This window comes from Bos indicus, chromosome 18, assembly GCF_029378745.1.
Source record: "Bos indicus isolate NIAB-ARS_2022 breed Sahiwal x Tharparkar chromosome 18, NIAB-ARS_B.indTharparkar_mat_pri_1.0, whole genome shotgun sequence".
Lineage (NCBI taxonomy): Eukaryota > Metazoa > Chordata > Mammalia > Artiodactyla > Bovidae > Bos > Bos indicus.
This window is the reverse complement of record NC_091777.1, coordinates 66,042,383-66,060,883: the sequence shown is the minus strand read 5'-3', so window position 1 is coordinate 66,060,883 and position 18,501 is coordinate 66,042,383. Positions and strand designations below refer to the sequence as shown.

Genomic DNA, 18,501 nt, shown 5'->3' with positions numbered 1-18,501 from the left:
GGACTGTTTTCTGTCACATTTCAGGTTCCATATTTCATACATTCTATAACAACATGCCCGTAGCACTAAAGTTTTGGGAAGAAAATAGCTGCCCATTTTTCACAGTTCCAGGGTTAGGCTTTTTTTCCTGACCACACTGTGACCCCTGCTTTGGGAGCTTGCAAACTTAATCACTGAACCACCAATTTTTGCAGGCATCTGGCAGGGGCTAAAACAGCACTATGGGAATGAATCAAACATCCAGGAGGTCAAATGGATGGAGTGAGAAAAGACGTATGTAAAAGAAAAGACGTATGTAATTAAGTGAATCTGAATGTTTCTGGAAGGATCTACAGCCATAAATGTGTTTTCTTTCAGATTTATACAAGTGGGTTGGAAACTGTGTTAAATTTATCCTCATATCTATTTTTTTTTAAATTTTACAATATTGTATTAGTTTTGCCAAATATCGAAATGAATCCGCCACAGGTATACCTGTGTTCCCCATCCTGAACCCTCCTCCCTCCTCCCTCCCCATACCCTCCCTCTGGGTCGTCCCAGTGCACCAGCCCCAAGCATCCAGTATCTCCTGGACTGGCGACTCGTTTCATACATGATATTATACATGTTTCAATGCCATTCTCCCTCCTCATATCTATTCTTGCCTGGAGAATTCCATGGATAGAAGAGCCTGGCAGGCTATAGTCCATAGGGTTACAAAGAGTTGGACACAACTGAGTGACTTAACACTTTCACATGTATGTACATGAACAGGAAATAACTAGTCAGCAAAATAGTAATAATTTAATTAATTAAATGAGAAAATAGGAAGGCCAGAAGTAATTTTGAAGATGTATCAAAAAGATATGTCGGGACTTGCCTGTTGGTCCATGGTTAGAATCTGCCTTCAGTGTAGAGGATGTAGGTTCGATTCATGGGAGGGGAACTAAGATCCTACATGCCGTGGCACAACTACGCCCCCACCCACCTCAACTATAGTGCTGCAAACTAGAGCCCACACGTGCTCTGGAGCCTGAATCCCCCAAGGAAGATCCCGTGTGCCACAACAGAACCCAACACAGCCAAGATTGAATGTTTTTTCAAGATGTATGTTTAACATACAAATCATGTTCATTAACTTGAAGTGAGAAGTAACCAATTTTGTTTACATCTGAGACACTATCATAGATAGATATTAAGTGTCCTAGGAGGAACAGCGTCTCATGGTGACTTAGCATCGTGACCAGCATCTCCCTGGTTCCATCCACTGAGATCCCTATAGCTCACTCATAATTGAAATGAACGTGCTATTCAATCTTCATATGCCTATTTCAAGAGCCTCTCCTTCACCTACATAGGAACTCAGTACACCACACCTTCACTTAGTTGTCCATGGGACACCTCAAAGGTTCAGGTATCACATACAACCTCACTGGACGAGAACTTTATTGGGCCCATCTGTGCTCAGGCACCCAAGTATGGAGCTTCATTGACGACATACCCTGTGAGGGGATTTGCAAGACACTTGTGCAAGACATACATTCATCGTTGTGCTTACAGACAACAGATGGGCTACGGCCCCACACATTTCAGCGTCATGCCAGCACAGTAAATTTCTTAGCTCCATCCAGTGTTTGTACAGGCTACTCTATTGCTGACGTGATTAAAGGGCAACTTCTGATTTTGTCAGTTTCCATCAGTCTCAGAGCGGCCAAACCTATTGGATCTTTCTGACTTTTAGAGGCAATATATTCTGCATTGACGACTAAGGCTTATTTATGCAGTCACTCAAAAATCATCCCACTTTTGGGGACTTTATGAGAGAAAAGTCCTAGTCAGTTCAGATGGCCAACCATTCAACAGATACTTTTTTTTGGCTGTGCCACACAGCATGCAGGATCTTCGTTCCTTGGACCAGGGATCAAACCTGTGCTCCCTGCATTGAGTACATGGAGTCTTAACCACTGGACCGTGAGGAAAATTCCTAATAGGCACTTATTTTGGTGCCTCCTGGAGACTCCTTGGTCGAAGCTCTGCACACACCTCCTATGCTCTGTAGTCTCCGGGCCCATGATGGCAGTGAGCTACCCAGGGTCTTCTGGTACAAAGTGTTGTCTGTTTCAACGTCATGACATGCCATGTGAGCAACAACTGCTGGATGCTTACTCAACCCTCTTGTAAAGGAAGACTTTGCCAGGACCTGAGCCTGTGACACTCTGTATCCAGTTACCTTATTTCCTTGGTTACTAAAGCAACACAACACCCAGGAAACTCAGTGGGACAGCAAGGCCTTGATACATGACAGAGCTGTTCCTGAAGCTCTGGTGTTGCCCACTTGCAGGAAGAGGTGGCCTTGGTCCTCAGTCTCTTGTCAAAGGTCACAGTACTGAAGGACAGCAGTCCTCTCCTTGATGCTTGGCTGCTTGGGCATACACTTGGGATCAACCATAAGACTCTTGGGGGAGTCCTTTGGACTGCAAAGAGATCAAACCAGTCAATCCTAAAGGAAATGAACCCTGAATATTCACTGGAAGGGCTGATGCTGAAGCTCCAATACTTTGGCCATTTGATGCAAAGAGCTGACTCACTGGAAAAGACCCTCATGCTGGGAAAGATTGAAGACAAGAGGAGAATGGGGGGTGCAGAGGATGAGATGGTTAGATGGCATCACCAACTCAATGAATATGAATTTGAGCAAACTGGGAGAACGTGGAGGACAGAGGAAGCTGGCATGGGGTGGCAAAGAGTGGAAAATGACTTGGTGACTGAACAAGTTAACAATGGGAGATCGCACAATTTATTTACAGTAATGCCACCAGTACACGTGTACATGTGATGGAGCTCTCTGGAGGGCTCCATTCAGAAAATTTTGGATACAGTTCCTCAGTCATGTCTGACAGATACTCTGTCAGATATTAGATGCAGATTTGGATTTTCTTAACTGGATGCTATTGTTTGGGTGTCATGATCTGGACTAGTGGGTACACGATCTCTGTCCTTCACAGGCACAAGCAGCAGGTCCAACACATTCACAGCAACAGAATTTCCCCAGACCTTCCCATGACGCCAGAGCCACACACGTCATCCTGGTCCTGGTGAGCTTCTTCGACTTTTAACTCTGTCTTCCATTTCTACTCTTTCTGTTGCAATGATTGTAAATCCAGGCCAGTGACTGATGGACTCTGTGTTACTAGCTTCCTTCATGTTTCCCAGCTTCCAGCTCCTTTGTGCAGTGACACTTGTTTCTCTAAGTTCTTTGTGTTCTGCACCAGAGAAAAATGCTTTTCCTACTTTTGTTAAACATCTATTAAGTTTTCTCTCATTTTGGCATTTGGATCACTTTTTTTTTTTGCTTTTTAAAATTAATTTTTATTCTTTTAAAATAGGTGACTATCATGTGCAATAAGTCACCTATTTTAAAAGAATAAAAATTAATTTTTTAATTGTTAATTCTGCTACATCCTGGGGTAAAATGGTAAGTATATCCCTGCCTTCAATTGCTAAGAGAAAAACTTAAGTTTACAGTAATTAACCTAATTATGCTTCATCATCTAGTAGGATGTCCTGGCAAAATGGAAAGAAACATTAAACCGAGAGATACAATTTGTTACCATGTGCTTGTTTGCACCACAGGGACACGATCTGCTTTGCTCCCCCACCAGACACCTCCTGTTCAGGAATGCTTATGAAATGAAGGGAATTCATCCAGGTAGGCCACTGGCTCATAATAGCTACAAGCCTGCAAGCCCTTACTGGCATTTTTACTTCTAGTCCCCATGCCCTTATCAATGGCCAGAGAGGTCATGGCCAAAGTGACATGGCAGATGTGGTTAAGCAGCCAAGTGACTATTTCATTCTCATATAGCAAAATATACTAGCTTCTCATGTGATACTCAAATGTGTCCTGCTTCTGTGTAAAAGCAAACTGAACAATCAAGAGCCACACATCCTCCACATGGCTGAACACCCCTGGAGGCAATGTTTCTCTTTCTTCATCATCACAGCACCAAACACCAAGCAACCAGAGGCCACCCCTATAGCATGAAGTCCAAAATTATTCAAAGCAAGCAATCCTAGTTGTTTACCCCACTCTGCCAGGCCTTTCCCACAGAACCGCAACACAGACAGTGTTCTGAACACTCCCCACTCCTGCCTTGTCTCATGACTACCCTGATAACTTTCCCATGTGTTTCCAGGATTTGTGAGCATCACTGTTTTCCTTTTTTCTTGTAGCCACACCTGACTGACCATTTTCATAAATAATACAAATCACTTTCATAGATACTCCCTTTATTAAACGTCTGGTGGTTTGTACCATCCAGAAAATACAATCTTAACAATTCTGTGGAAAATTCACCTTTTTTTAATTGCAGTAGATTTACAATATTATATTAGTTTCAGGTGTACAGCACAGTGATTCAGTATTTTACAGATTATACTCTACCAAATGTTATTATACAATGACTATAATTCTTTATCTGATACGTTTGTTGCTGTTTTATAAATAAGAGTTTTTAATTTCTTAATCCCATACACATAATTTGTCCCATCACACTTCTGTCTCTCCTCTGATAACTATTAGTTTGTTTTCTGTACCTGTGTAGTTGCTAAGTCATGTCCAGCTCTTTGAGACCCCATGGACTGTAGCCTGCCAGGCTCCCCTGTCCATGGGATTCTCCAGGCAAGAATACTGGAGTGGGTTGCCATTTCCTCCTCCAGAGGGTCATCCTGACCCAGGATTGAACCCACATCTCCTGCATTGGCAGGCAGGTTCTTTATCAGTGAGCCACCAGTTAAACCCCTAAACCTGAGGGTTTTTTTTGCTTGTTTCTGTTTTGCATGTGTATTCTTTTGTATTGTTTTTAAGTTGCACATAAGAGATATCATACAGTATCATACAAGTCTCTTCTCCACTCTTGGCTGCCCTAAACCCAGTGCAATGCTGTGGCATGGAGGTGCTGGAACAGAGCACTACCAGGTAGATAACGGGATCATTCATTTACAGGAAAACCATGAATGCTGCTTTCCAGTGGATAGTCATGACCACTGAGCACAGAGTGCAGTGTATGAGCAAGACTCTTGAGGAGCAGGGCAGGGACAGAGGATGGATTAGGTATTCTTTGAGTTCCCAAAGCTGGGTCGGAAGGGAAAGAGGATCACAGTGACCAGACTCCCCTTGTCCTGAAAATAGGCAACCTGATACTGAATCCCAAATATCTGTCCATTGCTGGGAGAGAAAACACACCCTCTGTGCCTCAAATCCCTCCCTAGAAATGGTCCATTTGCTGCCTGGTGACTGTAGTTATGTCCTCCCACGCTGTTACTATCCCAACTCCAACGCTAGTGCTCTCCTCATTAGCTGCATTCGTGAGGCCCCTTCTCCAGTGTGAACTCTCTGATAACCAAATAGATCTGATCTTACTATTAAGATTCCCCACATTTACTGCACTCAAAAGGCCTTTCTCCAGTGTGAATTCTCTGATGATTAAGACTGGACTTATTAATAAAAGATTTCCTGCATTCACTGCACTCATAAAGTTTTTCTCAATGGTGAACTCTTTGATGATACTGAAGGCCATAGCTAGCAGTAAAAGATTTCCCACATTCACTGCACTCATAAGGTTTTTCTCCACTGTGAACTCTCTGGTGATACCGAAGGCTAGAGCTAGCAGTAAAAGATTTCCCACATTCACTGCACTCATAAGGTTTTTCTCCACTGTGAACTCTCTGGTGATACCGAAGGCCATAGCTAGCAGTAAAAGATTTCCCACATTCACTGCACTCATAAGGCCTTTCTCCATTGTGAACTCTCTGATGACGAAGAAGGCTCGAACTGCTAGTAAAACATTTTCCACATTCACTGCACTTATAAGGCCTTTCTTCAGTGTGAACTCTCTGATGATTGCGAAGGCTCAACCTAACAATGAAAGATTTCCCACATTCACTGCACTCATGAGGCCTTTCTCCACTGTGAATTCTCTGATGATACCAAAGGCTAGAGCTAGCAGTAAAAGATTTCCCACATTCACTGCACTCATAGGGCTTTTCTCCAGTGTGGATTTTCCTACTGGAACTGAGGTGGTGCATTTGATTAAAGGATGTCCCATAGTCACTGCCTTTATACAGCTCTTCCCTGTTGTGAACTTTCTGATGATATCGGATGCCAGCCAGAGTTATAAAAGATTTCCCACATACATTACAGGTATAAGGCCTTTCTCCTTTGTGAATTCTCTGATGTCTATGGAAATTGGAGTTGTTGATAAAAGATTTCCCACATTCATTGCACTTATAAGGCCTTTCTCCAGTGTGAATTCTTTGATGTACATAGAAAGAGGATTGATGGGTAAAACATTTTCCACATTGAGTGCATTCATATGGCCTTTCTCCGGTATGAATTCTCTGATGTCCAATGAAACGGTTCTTATAGATAAAAGATTTATCACATTCCTTGCACTGATAAGGCCTTTCTCCAGTGTGGATTCGCCTATGAATCCTGAGATACTTTCTTTGGCCAAAGGATTTCCCACATACAGTGCACTCAGAAGACCTTCCTCTAACGTGACCTTTCTGGTGCTGAACATGGTTACTTTGGTGAGTGCCGCCTGTGAACTCACAAGACTGTTCACTAGTGAGGATTCTCTCATCTTGAACAAGTATGTCTGTGCGGCTGGAAGCTTTCTTGCCTTCTCCCGAGCTCTGATGACTTTTTCCACTGTGAAAAACAACTTCACACTCCTTACTGTTGTTTTGTTGATTCCTGGTGTTTTTGGCCTGTGGCTGAACTCCCAGGTTGGCCACGAATTCCTTCCCAATCTCATTGTATGGGGAGAGACTTCCTGATGCATGAATTGTGCAGCTCTTCAAAAATGAGAGTTTCCCCATAATATATTGTAAAAGAGTCTCTCTCGTGTGCTGCTTCTGGTGCTGCTGAATGTCTGCAGTGAAACAGAACTGTTTTCCATGTGCCCCACATGTGTTTGCTTTCTGTCCACTATTTGTTCCCTGCTCTTCAGTCAAGTGCAAAATGTTTCTCAAGACCAGGATGCATATCTTACAGGGCTGGACCTTCTCAGCAGATGAATCTGTCCTGGGACCCCCAATCTGTGACACTCCTGCAGATTTGCTCTGTTCAAAAGGTGTCTCTTCATCCCCAACTCCAGGCCAAGAACCTGAAAACAATAGTGAAGTCCATATTGAGTTTAGTACAGGGAAATGCCACCGTTAAAACTGTACATCTGACACTTGAAAGAACAGGTCCACAAGACTGTGTTCAGGAAGTGGAGTTAGGGTCAGACTGAGGAAGCAGCTGCTCTGTGTTACAGGGCTTTAAGGTTACAGAACAGAGGAGGTCTCAGCAAACACAGGACACAAGGACTGGGTATGGAGCAAGGGTGAAACGCCTTTTCTACAGTTCACTCTTATCGATAGCTTCTGCCTGGACCACAACTGCTGGTGACCTTTTCTCTGCAGAACTGTATGTCCAGGCCTCAGAAAATCTGACTGGAACAGGTACCTGGTGTTTAAGGAATATTAAGGGATCCTCCTGTGTTTCAGGACATAAACAGTGTCAGAAAATACTCTGGAGAAAACACTGTGAAGACCAATGAAATAAACAGTTTAGAGAGGTGGTAGGGAATTAATCCCAGGCTGGAGTCAGAATAAAAATGAGAAGTAGGACTTCCCTGGTGCCACAGTGGGTAAGAATCCACCTGCCAATGGAGGGGACATGGATTCGAGGCTGGGTCTACAACGATTTCACATGCTGTGGAGCAACCAATACCATGCACAGCTACTGAGTCTGTGTGCTACAACTACTGAAGCTTGTAGGCCTAGAGCCCATGCTCTGCAATGAGAGAAGCTACCACAATGAGAAGCCCACATACCACAACGAAGAGTAGCCCCCACTCGCCACAACTATAGAAAGCCCTTGCAAAGCAATGAAGATCCAACCAAAAATAAAATAAATGGATAAATAAATAATGAGAAGTAGAACAAAGTGTAAGTTGCTAGTGTCAAGAATGGAGAAAAGACTATAGAAATGACTTGTGGCCACTGGCAATCACACTAAAAGCACTAGTCAAACATGATAGGTTCCTGGAATGACTTGAACACACACCTGACATGAAGCTATCCCAGCTGCCATTCAACTTGGCCAGACTACCTGAGAGTGCTTTGTGCTGAGACCAGAGTCATGTCCATCCTGCGAATCATGAAGGACTGTCCACTCTCAGTTCAACAACTACATGGAAGGCAAATGATACAACTCTTAATAGAAGAGCAGGTCAGGTGAGTGGCCAACACCAGCCCAGAAGAACTCAGCACACAAAAAGGGACAATATTTAAACACTGCAAAAAGAAGCTCTGATGGAACCACGTGAAAGGATGTGCAGAAGATGGATACAAAATGTTAGGATTCCATCTCCTAGCCTTAACAATAACTGTGCTGACAGAATCCAATGGTAGCTCTTGGAACTCAAATCTATTGAAGATCTGCAGTTTCCCAAGTTAAATTTATTTTAGGCAAGTTCAGTTCTTAGCCTCTGGAGCTGTCCATTCCCCAACCCAAAGTCCCATGGCAGGCTACTATGTACATGTTTCTAGAGCAGACTGCACATACTTTTCATGAGCCAGCATGGAAAATAAGGACCTAGTTAGTCCTCCAAATGTCAGTGCTCTATAGTCTGACTGCTGTTCCTGAATGTATGTAAGTAATACAGAGGTGTACACCCACTGCTGTAAATGGTACCACCGATACACAAATCTCCTCCCCCTCTGGCTGAAGATTTTAAGGGCCAGCATCTCACCTCCTGCTCTTCATTTTTCTGCTTTTCCCTTTTAAGAGTGAGACATTTGAGGACTAAGGCAATCAAAAGCAAACACTGGGCTTCCCTGGTGACTCAGTGGTGAAGAATCTGCCTGTCAATGCAGGAGACACAGGTTTAACCTCCTGTCTGGGAAGATCCCACATGTTTTGGAGCAACTATGTGCACGTGCCACAACTACTGAGCCTGTGCTCTAGAGCCTGGGAGCCACAACTACTGAGCCCATGTGCCACAATTACTGAAGCTCATGTACCCTTGAGCCCGTGCTCTGCAACAAAAGAAGCCAGAGCAATGAGAAGCCCATGCACTACTAGAGCATAGCCCCTGCTCACAACAACTAGAGAAAAGTATGTATCAACAAGGACCCCGCACAGACAATAAATGAATAATAATTTAAAAAATCATAAAAGACAACCGCTTATATTGTGGAATTTAAGTCATGGTGCACCCCCAAGGAAAGGCACACTGAAAAGCCTGTCAGCTTACATCTCATGTCAATATACAGGAAAGAGACACTCTAAAAACATCAAAAACAAGAACCCCCCGCCCCGCAAACCCTGGTTAATGGCAAGCACAGTATCTTCAGAGTTACAACCATAAGATGCCAATGTTCAGTTTTCAACAACAAAAACTCACAAGGCATACAAAGAAGGAAAGGACAATAGCAATCAACAGCTGCTGTACCTTATGAAAAGGTACAAAAAGAATAGATGGTAACCATACTTAGTTGTTCACTCATGTCCAACTCTTTGCAACCCTATGTCCATGGGGATTCTCCAGGCAAGAATACTGGAGTGGGTTGTCACGCTCTCCTGCAGGGAATCTTTTCAACCCAGGGATCGAACCCAGGTCTCCCACATTGCAGGTGGATTCTTTACTGTCTGGGCCACCAGTAGAGCCCATAGTGACTAGAAAAAGATTTGTCTGAAAAAGATGTTCAAACTGGTAAACAAATGAACCAAAAGAAATTTTTAAAAGCTGCCTCAACAAAATGGAACTAACAATAAAAGATACAGCAAGTTGTTTAGCTTTGTTTTTTTGTTTTTGTTTTTTTTTTGATAGTAAGTATTAAAAAAAAAAATTTGGGAGCTGAAAAGTACAATTGCTGAAGTGAAAAAAAAAAATCACTAGAGAAATCCAATGCAGAAAAACATCCCAGATTTGAGGCAAGATATGAATGTAAACATCCAAGAACATAAATGAACTTCAAGCAGAATAAACGAGAAGACCCACATCATGGCACATTATAATCAAACTGCTGAAACAGAGAATCTTGAAATCAGTGAGAGAAGTGACTCATCACAGACAAGGGGTCCCAAACAATATCATTAGCAGATTTCTTATGGGAAACCTGAGAAGACCAGAAGACAGTGGGCTGATATGTTCAGATGGCTGAAGGAAAAAAACCTGCCAACCAAGATTCTTTCAAAAATGAAGGAGAAATTAGCATATTTAGGTAAATTAGAAATCAGTATATCTAGGTAAATAAAAGATGAGGAAGTTCAAGAAATGCTAAAGGGAGTCCTTCAGGTTGAACCGAAAAGACACTAATGAGTAAAATGATACAGATAAAGCTGTATAGAAGCAGAAAAAAAATTTTTTTGGCCTGCCAGCACAGCTCTCAGTATTTTAGTTCCAGACCATGGACTGAACCCAGGCCCATGGCAGTGAGACTGCAGAGTCCTAACCACTGGACCACTAGGGAATTCCCAGAAATTTTTTTAATGTTACTGATGGTAAACTGGTATAAATTAAAATTAGTATGCTCTAGCTTTAGGATATTATATGTAATCCCCATGGTAAATACAAAAAAATAAAGAAAAAGTTTTATTATGCACACAAAGGAAATGAAAAGGGAATTAAGATATTTCACTACCCGCCCCCCCAAATCAACTAAATACAAAAGGAGAAAATAACAAAAAGTAAGGAATGACAAAGCTCCAAGGCGTATATAGAAAACAAAGAGCAAGATGAAAAAAATAACCTCTCATCAATAACTGCTCTAAAGTGAATAGATTAACCTCTCAGAGCAAAACACAGACTGGCAGAATAGATTCAAAAAAACCATCCAGGAAACTCCCTGGCAGTCCAGTGGTTAGGATTCAGCAGTTTCACTGCTGAGGGCATGGGTTCAATCCCTGGTCACAGGAGGAAGAATTCACAGGCTGTGTGGCACAATCCAAGACGACAACAACAATGTATGCTGTCGACAAAACACAAGTTGAAACTGAAAGGTAGATAAAGATATTTCATGCAAATAGTAACAAAAAGCACACAGGAGTAGCTATAAATCATACCAAACAATAAGGATTTTAAGTCTAAAGACTACGAAGGACATATATTTTGGGAAGATTCAATGTAAGATGATGCAATAAGTATAAATAGTCACGCACTCAATAGTAGATCACTGAAATACATGAAGCAAAAACTGACAATCAAGAGGAGAAACAGACAGTTCTACCTTAATATTTGGAAATTTCCATACTCTACTCTGGATAGGAACAATAGATTTAATTAGATAAAGTTTATACCAACTATCCTCTCTAACCACAACAGAATGAAGATCCATAACATAACATATGGAAAACTGAAATATCTACAAAATTCTGGAAATAAATAGGTTCAAGAAAATAATCACAAGGGAAATCAGAGAATATTTAATAGACCAATGTAAACAAAACACCACATACTAAAACTACAGGATGCAGCAAAGGCAGTACTAAGGAGAACATTTACAGCAATAAATGCTTATATTAAAAAAATAAATTTTATCATAATCTTTACAACTTGATGAACTACAAAAAAAAAAAACCCACACACATTAAATAGACAAAGCATTCTGAAAAAGAAAATGATAAAGATCAGACAAATAAAATAGCCAGAACATTCTGTTCTTCTTAATAAGTGCTCAACTCCAGCCCTCTCTACACATGGCTGTCCCACCTAATGGGAGGAAAATAAATTGAAAGTAACTTGTGAAGTTCATAGTCCAGACACACAAGCTCATTAAAAGACTGATAAGTAAACATACTATGAATCCTTCCAGTACTGTGGAGGCTTCCCTTCTCCACATCTTACCAACACATGAATAAAGGCCTATTTATAGTGGTTCCTCTTACTCCATACATCATGCCAGTTATCAAGAAAAAATTACACAGCATACTAAATAGTGAAAAGCAATCTGAAGAGACAAAGGAAACTTCAAAACCAAAATCAGCTATCACAAAGATGTTGTAATTATCACACTTGAAATACGAAACAAGTATGATATATATGCTGATTAATGTTTGGTAGAGTTGGGAGTTTGTGATGGACAAGAAGTCTGGCACGCTGCAGTCCACAAGGTCGCAAAGAGTTGGACGTTTGAGAAATGGAAATTCAAAGAAAGAACTCAAAATTCTAGAAGTCAAAAAGACTATAACAGACATGAAGAATGAATATGATGTGCTTATTGATACACTGGACACAGCTGAGGAAAGCATCTCTGTGCTTGATGTGTAGAAACTTCCAAAACTGAAAAGCAAAGAGAAAAATGAAAGAAAGAAATGCAAATCAAAACTACAATGAGGTACCACCTCACACCAGGCAGAATGCCATTATTAAGAAGTCTACAGGGGCTTCCCTGGTGGTCCAATGGCTAAGACTCCATGCTCCCTTGCTTACCAAAAAAAAAAAAAAAAAACAGAAAAGAAAACTTCATGCTCCCAATGCAGGGGGCCCAGATCCTATCCCTGGTCAGGGAATTAAGATTCCACAAGCTCGAGATAAGAGTTTGCATGTAGCACCTAAAAGCTCCCAGGTGTCCCAATTAAGACCCAGAATAGCCAAATAAATACTTACATACACACATATTAAAAACAAAAGTCTACAAATAACAAATGCTGTTGGGCAGCCATTATGAAAAACAGTATAGATGTTCCTCAAAAAGTTAAAAGTAATGTTGCCATTATGATCCAGCAGTTTAACTCCTGGGCATATATCCAGTCAAAAATTTTAATTCAAAAAGATATAGACTCCTATGTTCACAGCAGTCAAGTCAGGCTCATGAGGATAAAAACAGAGAACACAAATTAATAATAACACAAACAAAAAATTCAAAATAAAACATCACTGCGGATACCATGGAGATTAAAAGAATAATAATGAAAAATATGAGTAATCTCTAACCCCATGAATTTGATCACCTAGATGCTGCTAAGCTGCTGCTAAGTCGCTTCAGTCGTGTCCGACTCTGTGCGACTGCAGCCCACTAGGCTCCCCCATCCCTGGGATTCTCCAGGCAAGAATACTGGAGTGGGTTGCCATTTCCTTCTCCATCTTGCGTCTCCTAGATGCAAGGGATCAATTCCCTGAAAGATAGTCTACCAAAACCCACACAATACATAATCTGAACAGGTCTGCGTCAATTAAAGAAAATGAATCAGGGGGCCTCACTGGGGTTCCAATGGTTAAGCTCTGTGCTTCCACTGCATGGGGCATGCATTCAATTCTTGGTCAGGGCCTAAGATTTTTCTTTCTTTTTTTTTTTTTTAAGATTTTTCATGCTATGCAGTGAGGCCAAAAAGAAAATTCTTCCAAACATGTAATGAGAGAATGTATTATACAATTCTCTACGATCTCTTTCAGAAGACAGAAACAAAGGAAACAGCTCCTAACTCATTATTTGAGGCCAGTATTGCTTTAATACCAAACCAAAAACATTAAAAGAGAACTATAGAATTATATCTCTCATGAACACAGACACAAAAAATTAAACAACTTTTAAAAATCGATTAAAAAACTATATAAAAAGAATTATATACCATGACCAACTGGGCAATTGAAACTGGTTTAACATTTGAAAGTCAGTTAACATAACACCTATCAATACTTAAAATACATACTGATTGGTATCCAGTTATATAAGTTCTTATATTTTGGAATATTTACCCCTTAAATATATGGCTTGCAAATATTTTCTCCCATTAGGTAGGTTACCCTTTGATTTTGTTGATAGTTTCTTTTGCTGTTTAGAAGCTTTTTAATTAGGAAAAGATATACTCATTGGGAAGGAAGGAAAATTGTCTTCACTCTCAAATGACATGATCAGGTATGTTAGAAACCCCAAATATAGACACCCTGCCAAAAATATCCTAGAACAAAAAGTAATTACAGGCCACTCTTGCCTTCTGAGATGGCCCACATTCTGGGTGTATCTCTCTAAATAAGCCTTCTTTCACTAAAAAACAACAAAGTTTTCAGGATACAAAGTTACAATATAAAAACCAATCACTGACCTACATACCAGCCCCACAAAAAACTGAAATTTGAGGCTAAAAACTAAATACCATGTACATTAGTACAAAAAAAGAGAAAAAGTGATATTTAGTTATAAATCTACCAAGACATGTACAAAAGGCAAAAGCTTCAAACTGTTGGATTTGGGCATGATTTCTTGTCTATGACAACAAAAGCCCAGGCAACAAAAGAATAAATGAGATCCTGAACTTTAAAAAAAAAAAAAGAACATTTTGTTTGTTTGTTTCATACCTTTAACTTAATGTCATCTGTCAATTATACCTCAAAAAGGTTTAGGGGAAAAGGAAAAAACTGACCTATTGTACATCACAGGGAACTATAAACATAGTAAAAAGGCAACCACAGAGTACAACAAGGAATTAATATCCAGAATATATGGATGAAGTCTAGAACTCAACAACTAAAAAAAAACCAATCTGATGAAAAAAATAGGAAAAGGACCTGAATAGATATTTTTGAAAGATATACACAGGAATTCCCTGACAGTAGAGTGGTTAAGACTCTACATATTCACAGCCATTAGGCCCACGTTCAATCCCTGGTTGGAGAACTAAGATCCCAGAAGTCAACATGGCTTGGACCAAAAAAAAAAAAAAAAGATATACAAATGGCCAATAAGCACACCATAAGGGAAATGCAATGGAAATGGTAAAGATATACCACTACACATCCATTAGATGGTAGTCATCAAAAGACAAAAAATAAAGCTGCAGGCACGTATGTAGGAAAACTACATACATGTAGGAACCTTGGAAAAGGTTGTGGGAAGAATAGCTCACCATCTGTTTAGTAGTGCCCATGTCAGTGACAACACTCTTCTGTACAGACAGGCAAAATAAATATCAGATACATGGTAACCATGGTCCACATGTAAGAAAGACAGAGCTGTCCCTGGGGAAAAGAAGAAAGGCAGAGCCTAGCTCAAGAGGATAGAGGAGGGAGTGGGGCCTTACCCAGCATGCATACAAGTGCAAAGTTTTCCAACATGACATCAAGGTACAGTTGTATCTGAGCCTCATCAAGAAGACACCATTCTTCCTGGGAGAAGTACACGGCCACATCCTCAAAGGTCACATGGCTCTGGTGTAACAGGGACAAATAAAATCATGAACAGTCTCACACTTTCCATCTTCTCACACATCTCCTCTACTGTCCAACCTGATGGAGTCTCCTGATACCTGGGGAAGAAAAACTCCCTCCTCTGATCTGAACTTCCTGTTGCCTCTGGAACACAAAGGCATTTAATTTCAAGCTGAAATTCTGCTCTTCCCTGTTGTTTATTCCCACCAGAAAAAAAAGACCCCCACTTACCTTAACCAGCTTAGCCTTACCTCAAAGCACTTCAACATACTGGTATGGGTTTCAATGTTCCATAATTCCTCCATAGAACCAGTGTGCACTCACTACCCCAGGCACAGGGTTGCCAAGGTCCCCAAACCGAAATGTTGGGAGAATGGTAGGTTAAGAGCCCCAAGACCCTCCTCAAATACAGAAAATGTGTGCGTGAGAGTGTGAACAAGTAAGGGACTGGGACAACCTCCATTTACTAAATGTTCTTCTGCAGCTGTGGGAATCTGTGGGAACATGCAGACCACAGAGGAAAGTGACCAGGGCAGTGCTCCAAGGACTCAGGACTTGCCAGGGCAGCTGCCTGGTACCATAGCCCGATAACCTCAGGCTGACTGGCTAACATCTACTGTATGACTTCATCCTCACTACTACCTTTTATCAGCTGTGAGCTCTGAGAAGCCATACTTTCCATTGCTCAAGTCCTCATCAACCCCTACAGACTTTTCTTCCACTGAACAGGCCTTGGAGAGCTTTTATTTATTTATTTATTTTGGAGAACTTTTAAAAGCCCACAGATCATATGCTTCCTTTACTCAAAACTCTCCAGCGTTCCCAGTGCCCTGAGAAGAAAGGTACAACCTCTCATCTGCCATTCCACGTGCAGCCTGGCCTCAAACTTTGTTTTTTGAAGAAACACGATGGACTCCAGGTTCCCCAATGTTCCTGGTTCAGTTGCATCTCCAAGCCTCACCCACACCACATTACACCTGTGGTCAGAAACAGGGACACCACCCCTGAAGGCCTCACTGCGGTTGGGCCAGGCACATGAGATAAAGTGTGAAAAATGGGACACTTCCTGCCATATAGGTAAACAAAAAAGATGCCACAGCGATCAGCGATTGCAGCCCTCCAGTGTGAGCCAGTGAGCCCTAGGAATTCAGGAAGGAGAATACTTGCCATTTAGCAGCCAGCAGACTACAGTCACTCCTATGCTGAGTCCCGAGAAACTCAGGATATGAAAACACAGGATACTGGCCCCAGATAGCCGAGGTGCATATCAAAGGAGTTGTGGAGCCCTATATCGAGATGATAGGACAATATCTCCATGATTAGCCAAGCTCCAGGGCAACCATTGTCATGTTCATTCTGTTCCTAACCAGCCAGCTCCAGCCTCCATATGACATAATACACAGAATCCTGACTATTGACCTAACATCACCCCTCTCCACCGGAATTTTCTTTTCCTTGAGGCTATAAAAATAGTCGGCAAGCCCTTGAGCCACCCGCTGTTCTAACAGTCTCCTGGTGGCTCTCCCTGGTCAGTTAGGGAGTCCGCCCTCTGTCTTTGCAGCACCCCTCTCTACCTCTCCCCTTTGTTCTCAATAAATTCGCTCTAGTCTAAAATGCCTTATGTCTGGAAATTCTTTTTCAACTACAGCTCAGACTGCCACGACAGAAATGATTTCAGTGAGCCCAGACTCACATCTTTCCATACACAGAAAAGTGCTTAATTCCTTAACTTGGGTTATCTGACTTTCCTTAACAATAATCTATTGATGTTCAAACACCTGCCCTTTGTTGCAAAACTTATATATACGCTGGCTTTGTTAGGGGAAGCACACTGAAACCGCCTGCCCTGGCCAGGTACCATAGTAACTATTTGGATGCGTTGTTTTACAACAGGAGGTCCTGGTAAGGAACACTGGAACTAATAAGCCACCACCAACACAGAGAGTTCTAGAAAGGTAAAAAAGTGACACCAGGTGTCCCAACACCTTCCAGAATCATCCTCACTGGCATCCATCTTGGCTGAACAAGGTGTGCACCACCCGGAAGGACTCTTGAGTCAGAAAGATTGGCTAAAGACAACCAAAGCTAATCCCGTCCCCATAAAACTCCAGACTGCAACCCACGTGGCAGAGCAGTTCTCCTGGGTTCCCTTACCCTACTGCTGTCCGACCCAGAGCCCCTTCCCAATAAGATCTCTTGCTTTGCCAGCACAAGTGTCTCCTCGAACAATTCACTTCCCAGTGTTAGAGCCCACTTTCGGGTCCTGGAGGGGGTCCCCCTTCCTGTAACAGTTTCTCCCTTCACCTCCCAGGGTTCCTTGAGATGTTTCTTGGGCTGGAAATCCTAAAAATCCCCACGGAATAAAACACAACTCAACTTCTGAGTTGCACGTTTTTTAAGGCCACAAACAACGTGAGCAGGAAGCTGCTCACCTGGGGTGTTCTCATTCTGGTGGGGAAACGGGCAGCGGAGGACCCAGAACTCACTGCACTTACCTGACCGGGGTCCTTCAGGGCAGGCACCGCCATCAGAGCTTCTTTCCACAGAGGGGTGCGGCGACCCTCCACTGGTCAGGTCGGACTTGGCGCGGACACACCCTGCAGGCGGCAGTGTCCCCAGCTCTTACGCCGTCCCCTATGCAGTGCCTTCGAAGACGCCCCTTGCGCTCTCTCGGCGTGCAACAGGCCTCCCAACACCGCACGCTCAGACCTTCCGTCCGGCTCCACAGACTTGAGAGGAATCAAAATGTCCGCCAGGAAGACACCTGAAGCCCCTCCCCGGAAACGCTCCTTTTCTGTATTTTCATTGGATAAACGTCACTGCTCCGTAGCGCAACACTTCTGGGTAATGTAGTTCTAAGGCCTCAAGGAAGCATGGTCCACACCTGAAACACTGGGGCAGAAAAAGCCAACATGAATTGCCAGGAGAGCTGAGAAGTGACCTCTAGGGCTGGAGAAGGAATTCATCCTTCCTAAGGGAGAGGGGGAACCATTAGAACATGTAGCCTTTTTGTCGTTAGGCACAGATTTGATTGCGTTGAAACTGTGGATCTGGTCAGAAACTCTGCAGTGAGATGTTGGGAGGTAGGTGAGGGGCCAAAGGCGGAAGTGGAGGTTTTGTTCGTACTGCACAAGGTTTTAGACTTCGCCATTGGCGGGGAATAACCATGCGGAATCCGACCTGGTCGCCCTACTGTCACCCTCGGGTCCCTGCAGAGGCTCCGATGGCAGCAGTTGAGCTGACGCCCCCACCACAGGTAAATGCTGCGTGCTCAGGGTTCTCCCCTGCCTGTGTCAGCACCATAATATGAATGCCTCGAGTG

The 18,501-nt window shown here is 42.4% G+C and overlaps 1 protein-coding gene across 1 annotated transcript; it reads right to left on the bottom strand.

The window, feature by feature from the left end:
- Positions 1-3,407: 3,407 nt before the first annotated feature.
- Positions 3,408-17,934, bottom strand: LOC109572192 (zinc finger protein 211-like). The gene is made up of 3 exons (XM_019978772.2): positions 17,675-17,934; positions 15,053-15,179; positions 3,408-7,148 (listed from the first exon to the last, which is right to left on the bottom strand). The coding sequence occupies exons 1-3, from the start codon at positions 17,705-17,707 to the stop codon at positions 5,524-5,526; spliced, it is 1,785 nt and encodes a 594-aa protein (XP_019834331.2). The 5' UTR covers positions 17,708-17,934; the 3' UTR covers positions 3,408-5,523.
- Positions 17,935-18,501: the final 567 nt, after the last annotated feature.